The sequence below is a fragment of the Phoca vitulina genome, unplaced genomic scaffold (genome assembly GCF_004348235.1).
Source record: "Phoca vitulina isolate PV1807 unplaced genomic scaffold, GSC_HSeal_1.0 scaffold39, whole genome shotgun sequence".
NCBI classification, from domain to species: Eukaryota; Metazoa; Chordata; class Mammalia; order Carnivora; family Phocidae; genus Phoca; species Phoca vitulina.
The window spans coordinates 7,661,825-7,684,467 of NW_022589742.1; the positions used below are offsets into that span (position 1 = coordinate 7,661,825).

The 22,643-nt window shown below is 40.3% G+C and overlaps 1 protein-coding gene across 7 annotated transcripts in view; it reads left to right on the plus strand.

Moving 5' to 3' along the window:
• Positions 1-22,643, plus strand: part of ATP11C (ATPase phospholipid transporting 11C) — a 175,713-nt gene that overhangs the window by 146,446 nt on the left and 6,624 nt on the right. For 6 of the 7 annotated variants that reach the window (XM_032428196.1, XM_032428200.1, XM_032428198.1 and 3 more), the window contains 5 exons: positions 4,223-4,350; positions 9,508-9,643; positions 11,938-12,003; positions 14,260-14,363; positions 17,291-17,444. In XM_032428196.1, the coding sequence (XP_032284087.1) occupies positions 4,223-4,350; positions 9,508-9,643; positions 11,938-12,003; positions 14,260-14,363; positions 17,291-17,444 (588 nt within the window). Of the gene's footprint in view, positions 1-4,222; positions 4,351-9,507; positions 9,644-11,937; positions 12,004-14,259; positions 14,364-17,290; positions 17,445-17,558; positions 17,625-22,643 lie in introns of all 7 variants that reach the window. The other variant, XM_032428202.1, reaches the window with a different exon arrangement.

Below are 22,643 nucleotides of genomic sequence, written 5' to 3' on the forward strand. Positions count from 1 at the left end.
TAGACCTAAAGATACCTGCAGATTGAAAGTGAAGGGATGGGGGCACCTGGGTGGCTCATTTGGTTAAGCGTCTGACTCTTGATTTCAGCCCAGGTCATGATCTCAGGGTTGTGAGATTGAGCCCCATGTTGGGCTCTGCACTGGGCGTGGAGCCTGCTTGAGATTCTTTCTCAAAAAAAAAAAAACCAGATTCTCTTTCCCTCTCTCTGCCCCTCCCCACCTCCCCGTTTTCTCTCTCTCTCTCTCTCTCTCTCTCTCTCACTCTCTCAAAAAAAAGTGGGGGGATAGAGAACCATCTGTCATGCTAATGGACATCAAAAGAAAGCTGGAGTAGCCATACTTAGATAAGCTAGATTTTTTTTTTAAGATTTATTTATTTATCTTAGAGAATGAGAGAGAGCGTGGCAGGGAGGGGCAGAGGGAGAGGGAGAGAGAGCCCCAGGTGGACTCTGCAATGATCACTGAGCCCAACACAGGCCTCAACTCATGACCCTGAGATCACAACCCAAGCCGAAACCAAGAGTCGGACACTTAACCAACTACACCACCCAGGTGCCCCGGACAAACTAGATTTTAAAACAAAGACTGTGGGGCGCCTGGGTGGCTCAGTTGTTAAGCACCTGCCTTCAGCTCAGGTCATGATCCCAGGGTCCTGGGATTGAGCCCCGCATCGGGCTCCCTGCTCCGCAGGAAGCCTGCTTCTCCCTCTCCCACTCCCCCTGCTTGTGTTCCCTCTCTTGCTGTGTCTATCTCTGTCAAATAAATAAAAATCTTTAATAAAAAATAAATACATAAAGACCGTAACAAGAGATGGAAAAGGTCATTATATCATAACTAAGGGGTCTATCCATCAAGAAGATCTAACAATTGTAAATATGCCCCCAACTTGGGAACACCCAAATAAATCAATCAATTAATAATAAAGAAACTCATTGACAGTAATACAGTAATAGTAGAGGACTTTTAACATCCCCCTCACAACAATGGACAGATCCTCTAAGCAGAAGATCAACAAGGGCTTTGAGTGACACCCTGGACCAGATGGGATTAACAGCTATATTCAGAACATTTCATCCTAAAGCAGCAGAATACACATTCTTTTTGAGTGCACGTGGAACATTCTCCAGAATAGATCACATACTGGGTCACAGAACAGGCCTCAGAAAGTACAAAATGATTGAGATCATACCATGCGTATTTTCAGACCACAGTGCATTAAAACTTGAAGTCAACCACAAGAAAATATTTGGAAGGACCACAAATACATGGAGGTTAAAGAACATCCTACTTTATGAATGAATGGATCAACCAGGAAATTAAAGAAGAAATTTTTAAAAATACATGGAAGCAAATGGAAATGAACACATGACATCCAAAACCTTTGGGATACAGCAAAGGCGGTTCCAAGAGGGAAGTATATTGCCATACAGGCCTACCTAAAGAAGCAAGAAAATTCTCAGATACACAACTTAACCTTACACCTAAAGGAGCTGGAAAAGGAACCAACATAGCAAATAAAGCCTAAAGCCAGCAAAAGAAGGGAAATAATAAAAATTACAGCAGAAATAAATGATATAAAAACAAAACAAAACAAAAACAGATTAATGAAAGTAACATGAGGAACAGTGGAGCCTCTCAGGAAGAGAGTATTAGAAAAATCATAGATTTGGGCTTGGGACACCTGACTGGCTCCATCAGTAGAGTGTGCAACCTTTAATCTCGAGGTCGTGAGTTCGAGCCCCGTATTGAGTATAGAGATTACTTAAAAATAAAATCCTTTAAAAAAAAAAAAAAAGATTTGGGCTTGAATTAGGTCATTTGGGGAAATTTTTTTTTTTTAAGATTTTATTTATTTATTTGACAGAGAGAGACACAACGAGAGAGGGAACACAAGCAGGGGGAGTGGGAGAGGGAGAAGCAGGCTTCCCGTTGAGCAGGGAGCCTGATGCGGGGCTCGATCCCAGGACCCTGGGATCATGACCTGAGCCGAAGGCAGACGCTTAACAACTGAGCCACCCAGGCGCCCCTATTTGGGGAAAAGTTTAAGATGAGCGGGGCTTGCTCTAGATTGGGTGCTTGTCAGTAAGTGGGGGTAATTTTATGACTAAGCATTTCAGTGCATCTTACCAGGAGGCTTGAAGACTAGGAGGCTACCACTGTCGTTGGTGAAGAAACAATAGTCACCCATATTTGCCAGAACAGGGATATTGTTTAATGTTGTGATTTGGACAATGTTCATATTCTGTGTTCAACGTGATTATGGGTTGATGTTCTTGTCTCGATCCGTCATGGTGACAGAATAGCCTTGTTTGATGTTGTTATTTGATGAAATTGTTCGTGTTCGACAGGAGAACACCATTGCCTAGCTTGTGAGTGCCAGGACAGTTTCTAGATGTTAGGGGCTGCCTTGTTTCTCTCAGTCTATGCCTGTTGATAAAGTAGATAAAAATCCCTGCCCGTGTAGAGCTTGAATTCTAGTGTGAAGAGAGACAGTAAAAATAATAAATGTATAACAAGATAAAAGGTGATTAGTACTATAGGAAAATAAAAAACAAGATAACAGGGGAAATATGTCCGTGAGAAAGGGAGTAGCAACTTAAATCAAGGTTGGTCTCTCTGAGAAAGTGACATTTGAGCTGATATTTGTGAGTGAGGGAGTAATCCATGAGGCTCTCTGAAGGAAAAATGTTCCAGGCAGGGGCAACAGCAAGTTCAAAGGAAGTCCTAAATCAGGAGTGTGCCTGACATGTTGGAGGTACAGTGAGGAAGGCATTGCTGCTGGAGTGGAATGAGCAAGGAGCAGGAGAGATCTAAGAGAGAAGGCCAGACAGAAGAAGCCAGATCAAGTGGGACTGGATAGCCACTCCTTTGTAGGAACCTTTTTTTTTTTTTTTTTTTAACTTTCAGAGATAAAGGAACCCACTGCCGAGTTTGAACAAAATAGTGACTTGATTTGGCTTCCTTTCTGACAGAACTACTCGGGCCATTGTGTGGACTGGAGATCAAGGGGAGAAGTAGGGAGCCATTTAGGAAGCTTGCAGGGTGGTAACTGTGGAGATGCTGAGAAGTGATCTGGTTCTGAATATATTTGAAGGTAGAGCCAGTAAACACTCCTGAATTGACTGGATGTGGGTATGAAAAAGAAAAGAGTCAAGGATGAATCCAAGATTTTGGTTCTGCTTGATCACCAAGATTTAGTTGCCCTTTCCTGAGATGGGGAACACTTCAAGAGGAGCCGGTTTGAGCTAAGGAGTTCAGTTCTGGATGTAGGTTTGAAATACATTTCCAAGAGGTAACAAGTGGGTAACTAGATACATGGGGACAGGTCTGGGCCAGAGATAAATACTTGGGAATGTTCAGTGAATGGATGGTGTTAAAACACAGAACTGGTGAGATCACCTAGAGAGTGAGTATGAAGTTCCAAACACTTGATTGCTGGAACACTCCAACAGAGGGCTCAGGCAGAATAGGAGACTAAAGAAATGGCTAGTGAGATAGGAGAATCACTAATTTCAAAATATTTCTTGAGCACCCAGATGGTGCCGGGCACCAAGATAGGGACTCTGGTTGCAACATTGTAGGGGCTCTTCACTGAAATAGAGAACGTAGGAGAAAGCAAATTTAAGGGGAAAGTTAATGAGTTTGGTTTTAGACATTTTGAGTTGCAGATGCCTATGGGACAGCCAGCAGAAAGGTGGAGATTTGGGTCTGGAGCCTAAGGAAGTCATGCCTGTGTACCTGTTTTTAGCTTTGTTTTTGCAAATACGTTTATTTAATCCTTAGTAAATGGCCACATTCAATATCATAAATACAGCCTAGAGAAAATTATAGTGATACTTAAAACTATGTAAAATATTAACAACAACAAAACCACGATGACACAGGCTGGCCACTGCCTATGCTTAGTCTCCCTGAGGGGTTCCAGGCTTATATTTAATTGGTCTTTGTTCACTGAGAAATCTTTTCAAAATCTGTTAGTAAATATTTGTTAGAAATAGACCTTATAGCATGTATACATTCTGAATAAGATCCTGTGGAAAGGGAGTATATATTAATATGATATATCACAATATGTTCATTTCTTTTCTACAGTTATCAGTGAGAGTGGCCTTATTTATAAACTTCTTTTGCTATCACGACAAACGTGAAAGGAAACTGTCTGGATTCAGCTTGTGGTTTTTCCAAACACATACGTTTTTTCTTCTGTTGTTTGTCATTTCAGCCACTGTATGATGCCGCTTACCTTACAATGTACAATATCTGCTTCACATCCTTACCCATCCTGGCCTACAGCCTGCTGGAGCAGCACATCAACATTGACACTCTGACCTCAGATCCCCGATTGTATATGTAAGTAGAGCACGTTGTTAAAAACCACTACAGACTTTCAAAATCGTGGATTTCTTTTCATCCACAGGTAGGAAGGACACAATTGCCCACCTGATTTGATTGCATGGTTCTGTTCTGAATTTTTAGCTACTTAAACTCTACCATTCAGTAGGAAAATGGTGTATGTCCTAGATGTAGGTCCTGTCCACGAATGTATGTGAACCATCTAGTTCAAAATCACTAACTGCTAAAACTTGAACCTACATTGTCATAGAGTTCTGGAGTCTCACACGAAGACACATTATTTTAACTACCAAAAAAGGGGGGGGGCACACACGAAGATTTATAGAGTATTGATTCCTACCTATAATGGGTTGAACTGATATAATGTTAGATTTTCTCTTTTATTTTTTTAAGATTTTATGTATTTATTTTAGAGAGAGAGTGTGTGCGCACAAGTGAGTGAGGTCAGGGGCAGAAGGGGAGGGAGAGGGAGAGAATCCGAAGCGGACTCAGTGAGCGTGGAGCCCAGCGCGGGGCTCGATCTTATGACCCCAAGATCGTGACCTGAGCCAAAACCAGAAGTTGATTGTTTAACCGACTGAGCCACTCAAGTGCTCCGAGACTTAAACTGCCCCAGAAGCGTAGCTTCCTCTACTTTGTTAGCGCCGTTCTAAAACCTGTATTGCTGGGGCACCTGGGTGGCTCAGTCATTAAGCATCTGCCTTCGGCTCAGGTTATGATCCCAGAGTCCTGGGATCGAGTTCCGCATCGGGCTCCCTGCTCAGCGGGAAGCCTGCTTCTCCCTCTCCCGCTCCCCCTGCTTGTGTTCCCTCTCTCGCTGTCTCTGTCTGTCAAATAAATAAATAAAATCTTTTTAAAAAAATAAATAAAACTGTACTGCTGAAGAAAATAACTCATCAAGCCATTATATCCATTTTGTGTCAGTTGTAAATGGATGCTTTTCTCTATGGATGGGGTACTTGGCCAGTTGCTTAACATACGATTTAATTAGGTTTTTATAAGTTAAGCCTGCACCTAAGGATGAAGATGTTAATTTATAGCAGATGATAGTCATTGCTAAATAATGGATAGCAAGTGCAGTAGAGCGACTCAGGTGGTTTATTTGTATGAAGTGAAGGTGCACAAATTTAAGGGATTTCTTTAACCAGTATGACTCATAAAAGTTATATTTAGTAATTGTTGGACTTAACTAGCTTTATGAAGTTTGTCATTATTTTAAAGATGGAAAAATTGAAAATTTCAAACATGCACAGTAGTAGCAAAAATACTATTAATAGAGTGAACTGCCCTATCCTCGCTACTCATAGTTTCAATAATTATCAGTTCAGGGTCTATCCTATTTCATGAGTAACCCTGTTTGCTCTATTGCAGACTTATTTTTTAATAAATACCAAACATTATATAGAATAGTTACTTCAGTAAGTATCTCTTAAAGATAAGGACTTTAAAAAAATAACAGTACCAAACACTATATAAAATAGTTATTTCAGTAAGTATCTCTTAAAAAGATAAGGACTTAAAAAAATAACAGTACCCTGTCATACCTAAAACTTTAACGTTAAAGTCCATAATATTATCATACATCCAGTCAAGGTTCAAATTTCTCCAGTTGACACATTTCTTTTTTTTTTTTTAGATTTTTTATTTATTCATTTGGGAGAGAGAGCACTCGAGCATGAATGGTGGGGAGGGGCAGAGGGAGAGGGAGAAGCAGACTCCCTGCTGAGCAGGGAGCCCAATCCCAGGACCCTGGGATCATGACCTCAGCTGAAGGCAGATGCTTAACCATCTGAGCCATGCAGGTGCCCCCAGGTTGACTCATTTCTTTTTATAGCATGCTTGTTTGAATCAGAATATAAGGTCCATATGTTGTAGTTAGTTAATATGCTTCTTGAGTCTGTTTTAATCTGTAGGTTAACCTGGCAATTTATTTTTTGACAAAACTGGGTCATTTATCTTGCAGCGTTTACCCCAATCTGGAGTTTGCTGATTGCATTCTTCTGGTATTAGCATGTTCTTCTTTTCCCTGCATTTGTGGCAAGGGGATAGTTATATCTAGAGGGGAATCATAGAAGCCCTGGGAGAAATCTGACAGAGCATCAGCTCCCATGCTCTCTTTTTTAAATGAGGAACCACGGCCCAGAAATGACTCACCTGAGGACACATGGTGTAACTAGAGGCCAAATCAAGATCAGAATTTAGTCCCCCTGATGACTAGCCCCATGCGCTTCCCAGCTGCGTGGCGGTTTTCAAACACTGACCAGCAGTGTTTGTCTCCAGACAAAACTAAAGTGAAGTTCCCTAGCGCGGCTGCTCCGGCTAACGTGGGATTCGGGCAGCAGTGGGCGGAATCCCTCCCATTCAGTCCCAGCAAGAGCTCCAGCCAGCAGACCACACTCCAGTCCCCGCTCACTCCTGTCTAACTGTGTGACTTTGTCATGTGCCTCGGTTTCACCTTCGGTAAAATGTGGGTAACAGTAGCAGCCAATCCCAGTGTTCTTGTGAGGATTCAGTGAGTGACTACATTTAAACAATTTAAAACAGTCCCTGGCACATAGTTTTCAATTAGATGGGAGCTATTAATCTTATTCTAACACCCTCCTCCACATAACTTCAGGGCTGTGCTGAGCGTTTTCATACATCAAGAATGTTGAAAACCTGCAGAAAGCTGTTGAGTACCAATTATTTTAAGGGTGTCCATGAAGTTTGAGGTAGGGAACTACAGGTGGAGGTGATTTTCCAGAGGGTATACTTGCTACACGGATCTCAGCCTGTCACTGTACTGTAGAGTGCTCTGTTACTCCAGTTATTCCTTTGGAAACATGAAGCTCTAGTCACCCTCTGTGGCCCTCTCTGCAGCCGTACCACTTAATATTGTGGCTGGCATCGTGTGGCATACTACAAATTTCACCTGCAGGGACGTAGTGACTCAGGCACTTGTCAAATATTTTGTGACACGAAACGATCTATTTGGATATTTTCATGCTTTTAAGAGAAATTTAAATAGTAAACTGTCGTTCTAGAGAGGGAAGAGGTGTAGTTTGTTTCTTCTACAGCTTTAAAAGGTGAAAGAAAGGTTCCGGTACACCTGCCGCTTCCCATCAGAGGGAGGTGCTCAGGCCTGTGCGGCAGGGCAACTGCCCCCCAAATCTTCATTTTCTCTCATGTTCTCAGTCATGGCAGCTGTCATACTGAGTTTCCAACAGCTTTGTCATCCGTTTGAGGGCAGCTAGAAAGCCTTGAATGTCACCCAACATACCATGATCCCCTGCCCTTCTTCCCACGGTGTGTAAGGTAGCTCCCAGAGACAGTCTAGAAACACAGGATTCACTCTTGCCTCAGCCCAAATTCAGTGACTCGCAAAAGCCTCATGGACTGGCGGTTGCTGGGCACTCATTGATCTTTAGGAAGGGGGCGCCTGGGGGGCTCAGTCGTTGGGCATCTGCCTTCAGCTTGGGTCATGATCCCAGGGTCCTGGGATCGAGCCCCGCATCGGGCTCCCTGCTCAGTGGGGAGTCTGCTTCTCTCTCTCCCACTCCCCCTGCTTGTGTTCCTTCTCTCGCTCTGTCAAATAAATGAATAAAATCTTAAAAAAAAAAAAAAGAATCTTTAGGAAGGTGCTTCCCTTGTGGCTCCCAGTTGCCTTGACAATGTGACTTATGTGTGGGGGGAGCTTGTTTCTGAGAAGCAGCCACCTCTTTCCTTCTGCAGTTTTTCTAGGGCAAACACTGACACATTGCCATCATGCATCCCCCGAATTTCAAATTCCTTCATGCACCTGGAAATCCTATTAGGTAAAAGTTACATAATTGCCATGTTTTCAGAAAACCCCACAGTACTCAATACTAAGTGAATAAGGATCACTTGCATTTACATTATAAAGGTGTTTATTCGATAAAGCCAAGAGATGTTCTATATGGTATTGGCAACAGTGTGAGTGATGAGCTACCTTCTGATAAATGTTAAGAGCAACTTGAGGGGGGCCTGGGTGGTTCAGTCAGTTAAGCAATCGACTCTTGATTTTGGCTCAGGTCATGATCTCAGGGTTGTGAGATCAAGCCCCACGTCGGGCTCCTCAACTGAGCATGGAACCTGCTTAAGATTCTGTCTCTCCCTCTCTCCGCCCCACTCTCTCTCTCTTAAAAAAAGGAGCAATTTGAAATAGAAGCCAAAAGAATTCCTTGCACAAACCCATCTTCTTTCTGCACCTCTGCTCCATTAGAATTATCAGCCATATTTAACACTCTGACTTGTGCCTAGAAGATTGTGTTATTTTAACAGATTTTAAAGTTTCGATCCACCTACTATTTATGAAAACATGACTCTACAGCTTGAAACATTTGACTCAATTGAAAAAAATATAAAGGGTACCCTGAGACCTAGAAAAGGTTACATTCCCAAGAAGAAATCTTGATTAAAAGAAATATCTTAGCAATTGTAGTTGGAAAAGCCATGGTAGCTTGGTTGAGAGCATATGCATATGACTTGAAGTCAGGTCAATCTATGGCTGTATATCAGCGCGTCCCCTTACTAACTGAATGAACTCAGGCGCACTCCTGCACTAGTGTTTCTAAATTTACTGCACATTAGAGTCACCTGGGAAGCTTCAGAAATATCCTAATGCCCAGGTTACGCCTCATGCCAGTTAAATCAGAATGAGGGTGGGAGTCAGGCATCAGTGTTTTTAAAGATCCCCAGGTGATTCCAGTGTGCACCATAGTTTGGGAACCATTATGATACATCTTTCGGAGTCTCATTATTTGTAAATGGGACTGACAAATACCTATCTCGTGTGGTTTTTTCGTGGATAAAAATGGACAATATATATAAAACTCTTAACCCAGTTTACTGACATAAAAGAAGTACTCAATAAATGGGAGCTAATTATTTTTGATGATGTTATTGTTGTCTGTGGCCAGGATTTTAAACTTAGTGCTTTTGACTATGTACTCAGTGCCTCAGTCCAGAGGCAATTGCACGGAGATGAACCTGCAGATCAGTATGGCCCTCCAGTCCCTCGGGGATGCCTCTCTTCATTATAACAGGGTCACGCCTCTGTGCACTTTTGGCATTTCACCGGATCTTTAAATAGACAGCCTACAGAGATTCACAGAGATTCATTAACCTGTGGTTTCTTTGTCCATTTCTCAATAGGAAAATTTCTGGCAATGCCATGCTACAGTTGGGACCCTTCTTATATTGGACGTTTCTAGCTGCATTTGAAGGGACAATGTTCTTCTTTGGTACTTACTTTCTTTTTCAGACTTCATCCCTAGAAGAAAATGCAAAGGTAAAAAAATACTTCATTACATCTTGGTATAGTAAGCATGGCTTATTCTTTTTCTATAGGTACTGGATTTATCATACACATAATCTAGCTGTAATCATTTTGTAAACTTTTTCTTGAGGTACAATATTTAGTTCTTAGAACTTTTTTAGAACGAGAAGTATTGAAGTAAGAAAACACTTCCCATGTGCGTGGCTAACTAGAGAGCTTCTGTGCAAACCTTCTGGAAGCTTAACTTGGCTGTAATTTTTAATGGATGTACAGAGTTCTTAGGACCTCAGAATTTAGACCCCTATACTTTTCCTTTTTTTTTTTTTTTTTAAGTAAACTCTACCCTCCAACATGGGGCTTGAACTCAGGACCCCAAGATCAAGAGTCGCATGATTTACTGACTGAGCCAGTCAGGCGCCCCCAGACTTTTCCTGTTTTAAAAGTCTGGCCCCACTCACTTCCTATTGATAGTGGCCTTTCGTGCTTGGACTTGAAGGGCATAGCTACTCTGTCTTTGCAGTGTTAGCCCGATAGTTAAAGGGACGGATTCCCTTCTCTTCCTCTTTCCCTTCCACATGGGAGCATAGTGTTTTCCAGAAAGACTATACTCATCCTACCAGTGCCTTCCTAGCAAGCGACTACATAAGTCAGCACCTGCAGTGGGATGATTTTCCCCTGGCTGTGTTCTGGGAGAGCACGGCTGATAGGCCAAGGTCTTGCCACAGCCACACGATGAGACTCGAGCCCACCGCTTCACCTCTGCTTTCACTATGTTCGTTCTTTGCTATTTCTGGGGTTCTTGTTTAATGGTTACTCATTCTGTATCCTTATAACGTGAAGCAAAGCAAAGGTTCAAAAATAATTTACTGAGTACAGTAACTGTCCAGAACCTACACAGTCAACATCTGTTACAGAAGTAATAGGCCCAATGACTATGAAAGATACTCTGAAATTAGGTACTACAGTCCACAACCTTTCTAATGTAGACTAACACAAGTCAGTTTAATATGAATCCCTTAGAAATATTAATCCCTGGGGGCGCCTGGTTGATTCAGTCAATAGAGCATGTGACTCTTGATCTCGGGGTCGTGAGTTTGAGCCCCACTTTGGGCACTGGGCGTAAAGGTTACTTTAAAAAAAGTATTAATCACTGAGTAACTGTGGAGGAAATAGATGTAGTACTTAAGGAGATGCACGTAGCACTGGTCAAGGAAAGTACCCTGCTAAATCTCTGCAGGCCAGTCATTTCAGCCTTCCAAGTCAGCTTTGGATGTCAGTTAAGAAGAGATTAGATTCTGTGATCTCTCAGGTCCCTTTAGCATTATGGCTGATTCTGTGACTTTCACATTTGATTTTATTTGGCGCATAAATGATAAAGAGCTGATGATTTCTTAAAAAGAGCTTGCTGCAAAGCAGGTGGGTACTCTCCTGCGCTCCCGTTGACCTGGCTCATTTGCTCAGCAAACTCTTTGGGTGGCGCCTAGGGAGCTCCAGCCCAGCCTGTGTCTTATCCATTACCCATTTTGGGTTTGTGAAAACCAAATTAGACTTGACCATATATGTCACCATCCTTCTAAATGTTTGCTAAAATTACAGTAAGTGTAAGAACTGCTATCAGTGATTAAACAGAGCACCATGTATGATTTGATCAAATCCTTTTTTTTTTTGCTTCTGTTAATCTTAGTTTTTTTAATTATTTTTTTAAAACGTTTTACATTTCATTTTCTGTTTTAATGTTATGCATTCAGATCTTGACAGCATTTGGTAAGCATATGTGCCATTCATTGCCATAGTTATTGACTTGTACATGCTCCCTGCTTTTCTTTAATGTGCACATGCTGACAGCTCTAATATTTACTGCCAAAAAATTAGACTCTATTTTTAAAATAAGAGTCCATTTGTCTACAAATTAGTTCTCATTTGAGAGCTTTAGTTCTTTATTACAGAGAAAGCCCATATCAAACTCTGTAGAGCCGTGAATCATTCAAATGACTTGTTTTGATGAACATTCCTGTTAGTGGAATAGGGTTTTTTTTCCTGCCTTTATTATACCAGTGTGTTCCCTGTTCGGTACTACACGGAGTAATGGAAATAAACCCTACCAACCGCAAGTGTGTTGTAGCTGTCCAAGAAAATTTAGGGTCACAGTAAAATCCAACATTTTGGCCTGATCTGTTGATCAGATACTTCCCTAAACATTTTATACCCATATCTTTAGCAGTTACACCCAAGATTAAATTTGCCTTTTTATTTTTGTAAGCAGGCTTGTGTATTCATGGTGCGTGTAATTGTTAAATGTTTTGCAGGTATATGGAAACTGGACTTTTGGAACCATTGTTTTTACAGTCTTAGTATTCACTGTAACTCTGAAGGTTAGATTTTTATTTATTCAAATATATTTAACACCACTTTTGTAATTCTTTCCGGTCTCACACTATTCTCTCTTTTTTGTCTTCTCTTTACTTGTATTGCAGGTTGTTATTCAAGTCTGAATACTTACTAAAATATGTATGATACTAGATATTTAGACATTTGTATGCTATTTGTGATCCATTTTTTCCAGAATATTGTCTATCTTCTTTAATTTGTTTCATTTAAAAAAATAATTCATATACCATAGTTATGTTGAAAATCTGTTTCTTCTTTCAAGACAGTATAAGTAGTATATAAATAGGCTGTGCGTGCGTGTGTGTGTGTGTTTCTATGTTAAATACTTGAATAGTTTTAAGATTATGTTTACAAACACCAGGCCTCAAAGGAATGGGAGTACTTAAGACAGTTGAATAGGTATCCATGAGCAAGATATGTGTGCAAAAGAGCTCAGTAGTGATGAAATTTCATATAATGTATTTATCACTGAAATTTATCCATATTAGTGATGAAATGCATAACAATATACAGCAGGTAACATACAAGAATCATTGGCATTAACATGCAGCCATGTAATATACTCTGAAGCCTTGCTGAATTCTACCCTTGAGACTTATGAGTTGGGACTCTCTTATACTTGAAAGCATAATCAAATTCTTTTGATGATCATTCCAGTAATAAGCACCTCACCTGGGATCCAAGAATGAATAAATGCATTCCAGTATGCCCAGTGGTCAAAACTAGAATCCCAGAAGTATGATTGACAAAGAACCTCTAGTCATTTCCCCTCTAAGTTTTTATTCCTGATTCATTTCTCATACCAAATAGAACTAACATATGTTTGCATTTTTCATCTACTATTTCAGTAATATTGTAGGACTGCAAAAGAAGATGTTAAACAATTCATCTCCATTTAGCCACTTACTAGCTGCTATTTTTGGGCAAGTGACTTCGTTTCTCAGTACCCTCATTTCTTCTTTTTCTACAAAATGGAGATAAAAGTAGTACCTTCCTCTCTCAGGATTTTTGGTGGGAAGTCAATTAGTGAATACACATAAAGCATTTAGAGTGGTGTCTGGCACATAGAATGTGATCAGAACAATAGATGCTAGTTGTTGCTATTTATTATTACCTTTCACAGGATCATGATTTGACACGGAAGCCTCTCCACCTTTGTTTCCCCTGGTCTTGCATATGGCCCCAGGGCTCCCAAGTGGCCTTCGTAGTTAAAGTTGGCCTTACTGTAGCATCTTTCATGTGTCCCTCAAAAGACATTCATTCTCTCATCTTCGGATGGATATTATCGTGACCTTCTCCCTAGCAGCCCAGAGGTGGGAATTCAAGCCTGGTCTACATTAATGATGTTCTCAACATCCTGCTTATGAACAAGAAACTTAGAACAGGAGTCGAGGACCAGGGTGTCACAGCAAGTAAGAAAAAAAAAAACGGAGACACCACCTCCTCTTCAAGAAACAAATGCCCTGGATGTCAGTCCATGTGGCCCAGAAATTTTAAACAAGCAGAACAGACCATACTTTTTTATTTTTAGATTGCATTTGAAAATCCCAGGTGCCACAATCTAAAGAAACAATCAGCCCTGGCAGAAACAGGGAGGGATTAAAATCTAAGGCAACTGAAAATGTTATTAATTTAATGGATTAGATAACAGTTTTGCAATTGAAAGGCACACTACATAGTCAGGCCCATGATTCATTGCTACATGGTGCCTTTGCATTTAATAACCCCCATCTGTTGTGTTTGAGCTATCAAGACTCCTTTGTGTAGTTTGTGTAGTTTGTCTATTCTTCCTAACTAACCTTTCCCCCTCCTACTGCTTTTCAGTATACCTGCCTCCACCAGCTAGGCCTTCTGCTTTTATCATCAGCTTCCCAGCCACCACCACCTGAGGACCTGGGGCTCCAGTCTGAGGATATTACAGTTACCTCAATGCCTGCCCTTCCTTCAGTAGTGAGGAATCTGCAGCCCCATACCTACCTGCTACTTGCTTGATCACACCTCCAAGCCTGTCCTCTTGGGTCTGGAGACCTTGGAACAGAACTTAGCTCGTTCTTACCCTAGCTCTTTGAAAAGTCTGGATTCTGTTCTTCTTTTAGTTTCCCTCTCTTCTAGTTGCCTGGCCCAAGCGAGATCCTCGCATAGGTATCATAATGTATGCAAGTTCTCAGATAGCATAGTGTACTTAACTGCCTGGTGTAGTATGTACCCATCATGAAATCTCCTGTGTTGTATCTTTTCAGCTCGCCTTGGATACTCGCTTCTGGACATGGATAAATCACTTTGTGATTTGGGGTTCTTTAGCCTTTTATGTATTTTTCTCATTCTTCTGGGGAGGAATTATTTGGTAAGCAGCTGTATATGTGTGAGTAATATGTAAAAATAACAAAGTAGATATATGTATATGTACATTGTCTCTGCAAAGATTAATTATACTTTTTTAAAGTGTTGATTGTATAAGATGGCAGGTCTTCTGTGTTCAAGGGCTGGAAGTTAATTTCAGGTAAGATTTCAAATGCAAGTATATCAACTTACACAAGTTATTCAAAAGTAAGTAGCCCCTGTCCAAATCTTTCCACTTGAAGGTATGTAAACATCTGTCTGTGAAGTGAAACTGCAAGTTCTAGCATGCCCTTCGATGTGATTTCCACTGGAAATAGTCATCCTCTGAAGTTTCTACAGGATACAGTAGCCAGTAGATACCCTATTATCCATTTGGATTCTGTTCTGTCTTTATGGTATATTACTGTCAATCTTGTCACTATACTTGTGCTCAAGGTAAAGAATATATACCACTTAATATTCAGAGGGTTGTATCTTAAAATCACATCTCATTGTTTTGGGTGGGGTAAAGGCGGACTCTACAATGTGGCCTTAAAGTTCATTGAGTTCATCTTGGTTCAATAGATGTTTATTCGGAATCTGTTGAGTGTGAGGCACTCTGGGAAACCAAGATGAATAGACTGTACCCCTCCCTCCAGGAGATTAGGATCTAGTGAGAGGGACACATAAGCTGTGATTGGGAGAGTTAAAAGGAATGAAAATAATAAGTTAGATTGTCATCTCCTTTTCTTACGCCCAGAGGCCTATATTTTGTTTTTAAATATCATAGGTGTTTTCATTTATCAGTGGCTTCTCTTGACAAGGATGCCAGCAGCAGAGAGCATAGCATGGCTAGGGGAAGCCATAGGCTGTGATTCTAGGAGTACATTTTCTCACTGGACAAAACATTCCATGGTATCACGGAGATGTGAGGCCATGTTTATTGTCCCTTGAGCTTTAATTAGAAAAAATTCTTACTGTTTTGAAAAGCTTTTAAAATAAAAGCCTTAAGAAATAAGAATATGAAATACCTAATCACTTAAGCAGTTCCAAAAAGTGTAATCACGCATATATTGGGCACCTATAGAGGTAATTACTGAAGTGGTGAAGCTGACAGAAGTCTCTCTTTAATAATATACAAATTAATCAAAGTTGATTAACCACATGTAATATACAACCGTAACTCTGCCCAGAGCACCATAGTTCTGTCTATAAATCTGTGTAATCAACATCCGATGAACTAATGCAAAATTTCCGCAAGAATAAAATGTTTCTAGCAAACTAGTTTCTCTTACCACAGACTATTCCTTATTAATTAAAATAAATCCTTTAAATGATTAAGACCTTGTCACACCTGTTTCTAGTCATTAGCGATGCTTGCTAAAAATGAAATAGATCTATTTTTATTTTGTTGCCTGTAGTGCTATCCTTAAGTAGAGCTGAGTTGAGCTACTACATGAATATAAAATTATAAAGCAACTAGCAAAATATGACCAGAAACTGTGTGAGATTTCAGCTGGATGCTGGTTTCAGCTATTATCTCTGGACACATTCAACCCTGAGGCATTGTGACACACCCCTCTGGGGTTTGGCCCTGAGAATGATGATTTCTAAGCTCCAAACCCAAGATAGATTTCTAAGCTCCAAACCCAAGATGATTTCTAAGCTCCAAACCCAACAATAGTATCTTTTGTTTTTTACTCTTCCCCTCTAAAGCACCATAGGTGTCAAGATAAAGAAAAATCTAGAGCTGCGGGGCAGGGGAAACGGAAAAAAAAAGAAAAGAAAATTCTAGAGCTGTTAATCACAGAGTATTGTGGGTACTGTGTGGAATATCCTATGACTAGTTGTTCGTTGTCTACTGGACCCTTATGGTCAGTTAACTGCCTAGAAAATAAGTCAGGGTGCCCTTCAGAATTAGAGTGAGGGTAGAGTTCTACAGAATTCCTTTTTGGATGGTAGGGACCCTGGAAAACCTTTTTAGCCCAGACTTCATTAAATTCTCCATCTCGCTGTCGCCATACACCTAGAGCCAAAAGCTTGATTTTATTAATGTTACATAAGAGTGCACAAACATCGATTTTTTTTTTAACAAGAAACCAGTTTATCTTCAGTGAGCCCAGTGCGTAATATAATAAATGAGACAACGAATTATCTGCCCAGAGCTCCTAATCCAAGGAGAGTCTGTTGTGCATCCCAACCCTGATCAGCCACTTTGCACTTCCTCCCCCTCTGCTTCCAGCAACATTTAGCCTAGTGAGGCTCTCTCTGGCTCAGCTCGGGGAACTGGCTGTGCTTTTCTATGGCCACCAAACAGTTCAGTGGATGACTTAGAATAAAATCCAACATCAGAATGAGGGGTCCTAGATTTCTGGACTCCAAGACTTAATGTCCTCTTAGCAGTATTCTTCTGCCAACCTACTTGGCACACACTGGATACTCAGTATATATTTGTGGATAAGAATGGTAGAGAGAGAAGTTCAACAGTCCTTTCTATCTTTACAGAGAGTTTTGGGGGGGAGCCTATAAAAATGTCTTAAATTTCTGAATGTAGAGCACAGTCCATTCTCATATTAACAAAACAGCTGAGGAAATAAAATGCTTGTTAGCATAAAAATTAACCGTTGCTCTTGAATATCTTTGAAGCTCCAGTATTTTCTAACGCAAATAAATATTCTCCAGTTGGCAGTTTTAAAGTTGATTGCTTGGTTGTTTTCAAGTCAGATGCATTTTCCTGTCATTCTTCCCCTTTAATTATCATTCCTTTTTTCCCTAAACATTAAGTAAATGAAATCTGTTCAGTACTTTTGGGATATTCTTAAAGAAAATTATTTCTATTAATGTGTATAATTAGAAGAGTCCCTTGAAATACAAAAGATAGTTTCAATTACACATCTGTTCATATGACAGGAACTGATTTCTTTTCCATTCTGTGTTTTCTTTCCACTCTAGGCCTTTTCTCAAACAACAGAGAATGTATTTCGTATTTGCTCAAATGCTGTCTTCTGTATCTACATGGTTGGCCATAGTTCTTCTAATATTTATCAGCCTTTTCCCTGAGATTCTCCTGATAGTATTAAAGAATGTAAGAAGAAGAAGTGCCAGGGTAAGAACTAAGTTTATAAGGTTATTTTTGGAAGGGGCGTCAGTATCTGCCATGAACTAAAAACCTTGCTTAGAGATTTGCATTAGTTACAGCATGTTAAACCCCTCCTTACAGGTTCATCACTTAATTTCCTCTTCTGCATAAAAAGTATAGTAAAAACTTCGTTATCCAATGCAGGTGGTAAGTAGATTCCTTAATAGTGTTCTATGTGACCTTTAGCAATCCATATGGAGTATCTCATATGCTCCATATGGAATTTTAAATGGAAAAAATGGGGTATTTTGTTTTTTTTTTTAGCCTAGAATTTTCACACCAGGAATTTCCACACCAACATTCCAGCTTTAACCTTAGAAATTTCCCTGTGGGTTGTTTGCAGATTTTTTTTTTTTTTCAGTTAATAATCCCAATTTGCTTCTTTCAAACCTTTCCCCTTCCTTTAATTATAGTGCTGCTTAATCTCTGTGTCGCTTCTAGCCCTGTCTGTCCAGAAGTATATTTGAACCAAAGAGAAATCCCTGGATGTGATTTCTGCATCCTTACCCTCCTGAACACACTTGCGAAAATTAAGATTGTTTTATGAGTGTGTTTTTATTTTTGCTGTTTAAATTGTTGATTCCTTGTGGGACTGAGACGTTACTACCCTCTGCTAGCCTAATTGTCTGATATCTTTTAAACATTTCTAAAAAGCCTTTAAAGTGAAAGGGGTAGATTAGCTTGGAAAAGAAGACTTCTGGCAAATTTTGACCAACAGGTTAATTAAATATGTCATATTCCTGCCAACACTTAACTCATTTTGCCAAACAGAACCCTGTTTTTATCCTCTTGACACCAACTCGATCATATGGCCCCTCCAAGGCAATATTTTCAGGAAATAGTCTAAGGTGTATCTACTGGACCCATTCGATCAAACTTGCCAACCAGTTTAGCCACAAAACTGGTTTCTCTGATGTTGGTTTGGGCCTATTGATTTGAGAGAATCCAGTGGTTGGCATCATGTAAATGTGGGGAACTAAAATGATTATAATGAGAACATCTTTAGTGACTGGCTGTGTTAAAGAGGACCTTCATGATTAATAAGTCAGTATCAGCCCCAGTGAAAGTCAATAGATTACCCTTGGCATAAGCCACATTGATTTGGGTATACCAAGCCGATTCCTGTACAGTTAGGTGGTCAGACCTGGCCTTACCTCGCTGTTTCTGCACTGCACCCACTAACATGAGCCTAGCTAGTTCCAGTAGACCCCTGACTAACTCCCTCCAGCCTGCTGTTTAGTCTTAGGATGGGAAAGTGGCATTTACTTGTCTGCGTAGCCCTTAATGTCAGTTGAACAGGGTTAAAACAGGTATGATACAACAGGTTTTTCCCAGAATGGCTTAAGTGGCCATTTATATCAAGCCAAATAAAAATTGTCCCTAGAAAAAGTAGTTTGGTGCCTTGTCATCCTAGACAGTTTGGGAAAGATCTCTGAGGTGCTCTTCTATCCCCCTTATTTGGGAGTACACTTTTGGGATGCTCCTAAATGTTTTTCTTATTTGGGTTAATGGAGCTCATGCTAAGTAATGGCTCACTCCCGGCTTCATGCTCTAAAGATGATACAAAAATCTCCGAAATCAAAACCTTCAAACATACCATCTTTATCCTCTTCCCGAGGCCCTTTCTTTTAAAAACAAAATTAGACACTGGCTGGCAGTGACTTTTACATAAATTAAATGGAGGGATGCTACAAACTAGTCACGGATAAAGACGTAAAACATTTTCTTGCCATGCAAACAGGAGATTCCAAACTTCTGTTGAAAGCATGAGGTTCAGCATGAAATTTGTTTGCTATGGGTTATGTCCGTGATAGGAGGAATTCTAGTGTCTGTGCTATAGCTTGGCATGCTGGTGTGCTAGAACAATCAGGAAAATTCCCATAGTCACCTTCATTCATTCGATCATTCATTCATTTATTCCTACCCTCATTGAACCAGAACATGTGTTGAACCGCCTACTGATGAACATCTCTCTTTACATCCAATGTCTGAAAGGCTACATGGTTTTTCAGACTGTAGGATTTTTCAGAGTTGCAGATGAGACAAAAAGTTGTGGGCACTCAGCAGCACTGCCCCCCCCTTTTTTTTTTCCCTTGTGAGAAAATGCAAGAGCAAAGTAGTGCATATGAATGCATAAAGGCCAACGGAAACCTGGCAGCCAAGGCTATTCTGATGTCACATCTGTTTATATAAGGCCCTGTTTGGCCATATCAAAGAAGCAGAAGCCACTTTGAAGATGAAGGAGAAAGAGTATCTTCATCACCAGCAGTTTGACATCCCGGGTGACTTCCTCCTTGGTTTAATATCCCTTGCTAAGGCATTGGCCTCACTTTTAAAGAGGCAAAAAATTCTTTTACACTGGGTTAGCCTCATACCTAACAGGCTCCCCACTGGGGTAAAGTGTGTGTCCCTACCTAGAGGTAGAAGATCCCCCTGACTCCAGCCGGTTAGCATCTTGGATCCTTTGTGCACATAGCCAGAAAGACCTGTGGCAACTAGGCTGCCCGTGCTGTCCTCCTATGGGTCTTGGCAGTTGCTTTCAGAAGGGAACTCAGCAGTGGGTAGTGAAAATGTCTCTGGCGTTTGGAAAAGGGTGCTAAGCCTTTTACGTTTAACAATTACAGAAGCAGCCTTCTGTCAGATTCCGTTCAATTCAGCACACGTTGCCTGAGGGTCCACTATAAGGTAGCTACTGTGCTAGGTTTCAGTAACTCAGGGAGGAGTCAGATGTGGCCCCAGCTCACAGGGAGCTCTCACTCAAGTTACAAAGGGGATTTATGCGGAGCTCTTCTGTAAGCAGGTATAAAGCAGGATAGGAGACTCGATGATATGGCATGTTGTAACACAGCTGAGCTGTTTCAAGTCACTACCTCCTGAAGCCTCCAGTATAAAGGCTGGGATGGCAGCCTCCACCCCAGCTGAGTTCTGTCATGATGTCAGCATTGTAAAGAATTGTGCTTTCTTCGAAAATAGTTTCCCTCGGTCATTTAACTCAGAGGATAGCTTAAGCTACCTATTCCTCAGCTATCTTTTCAGCAAGTGTGGTTAATTTTTGAGTTAAATCCAGTCATTAAGGATCATAAGGCTTTTCTTTAGCTTATAAATTGACAAAGCTACATCACCGTGCTGCTGACAGGCTATGGTGAAACCGCCACTGAGCACTGAACAGTGGAACAGCAAGATAACACTTGAAAGGAAATTTAAAGTTTAGGATATCTGGTATTTCAAAAAGTTGTAGTCTCCTCCTAGCACAATTGTTGGGCTCTCTCATAATCAGTGAAGTAACACCTAGACTTTCTGGCCAAGTAGTAAATACCACTTCCCATTTCCAATGGAGGACTTCTCCTCCAAACTTTGTGGAAGTTTTCCCATGTAAACTACCACTATCAGAAGGGAGGCTTGACCCTGGAACACTGTAATCTAATGGGAATAGACCTAGCCACATGGCCATACCTAGCATGGGATGTCTGCACAAACAAGAAGAAATACTCCATTCTGGAGGGAGCTCTTTCAGAGTAGAGGACAGGAAAAGGAAGAATGTCAGCTGTCTGAGCAAAATTCCCAGAGAAAGCACTTTGAAAATTTTGGATAATATAACTTACCTTTTAATAACAGTGGTGCCAAGGATGATTGCTATTGCGATTCTGACAGTGTCCCATACAACCATGGGTTCTAAGGATAATGGCCCTGTTAACTGGATTAGACAAAAAGTTGGATCCTAACTTGTGGCTGTTGAGATGGACCTTTATGCATTGGCCTCTTTGACATACTGCTCATTGAGCCTGAGCTGGTGTCAAAGCTCTCTAGATGACTGCAAAGGAATGTGGAAATTTCATCCTCTTTTAGCTCATTATCTCGCTTCTTTCTCTCCCCCTCTCCCCCCCCACCACTTGCTGGCTATATGAGTTTTTGATTGCTTCAGATACTCTTTCCATGCTCTCCACTGCCTTCTGTACTTTCATATTCCCTTTCTTTTTCCTTTATAAAGTAACCTAATCTATTAACCTCTAAAATTTCTGCTTCATAGAAGTACTTTTATCTCTGACGGTTGGATGTAAGGTTTTGAGTGCACCAAAATGTGCTTATAGTTGCAGTCTTAAATAATTAGGCTTGTATATTAAACATGGGGGTGGGGGACTTGGTATCGTGTTAATCTTGTTGCGAGATCTTCACCCACAAAATAGAAGGCAGAACAATTTAAATTTTTTTTCTCAGAAACTATATATTGGTAATTTGCATGTTGCCAACATGTCACCAGCTTTATTTAAGGTAAAATATGAACAGGAAAAAAATACAGTTATGTTAAAACATATATGAATAAGTCAAAGTATTTGCCTTTAAAAGTTTTATTGTTAATTAGACTCTGCTAGATATATGATACTTTAGCTGGTTTCTTTTTTTAACACCTATTTTTGTTAGTCACTCAGTGGATAATATGGGTAATCTTAATTAGCAGAATTGTTAAACTCGTCCCTGTAGTTGACCGCTCATCTTCTGTTTTGCTTGGGCAATGCCAAAACCAAGTCTGTGACTTAGCTTATAACTTCAGGCATGGAATAAGAAGGAAAAACGATAACCTGTTGGGTTTTCTGATTAAACTCTAAGTTATCAATTTTTACTTTTTCTAGGCATTTTAAAGGAGAAATTCATAGCTCTTTAGCCTACCCTTTTAAAGAGGTCTCTGTAAGAAAAGGGGGAAACCAAAAATATTATGTTAGAATAAAGGAAGTTAAGCATGGGTTTAGCGGTAAATGGAACTGAAGTGTGGTTTCACCAGATGTCTTCCCGTTATGTTAGTTTTGTTAGGCTTTTAACCTGTAAGGGCCCAAGAGCAGTCAGTCCCTTCATATTGTATCTGCGCAATTGGTTAGGACAGAGAGTTCCTTCAAAATTAGATTGCTGATGGACCCCGGACATAGCCCTCTGACCAATGGATTTTGAACAATGTAGGTTAGTGAATTAATGATTAGAAATAAGCCTTAATGAGAAGCATATTTTAAAATTATTTTATTCAAAATAGTCAATCTTCCCATTTACAAAATAATTTTAAACTGTTAAACAGAGAAATAGTAGTTTGCACATATAATAGAGACTGTTCCTAACTCTAACTCGACTGTTACTTCAGAGAGTAATGCCTTCAAAACTAATGTCATTTCGACTTCAGAT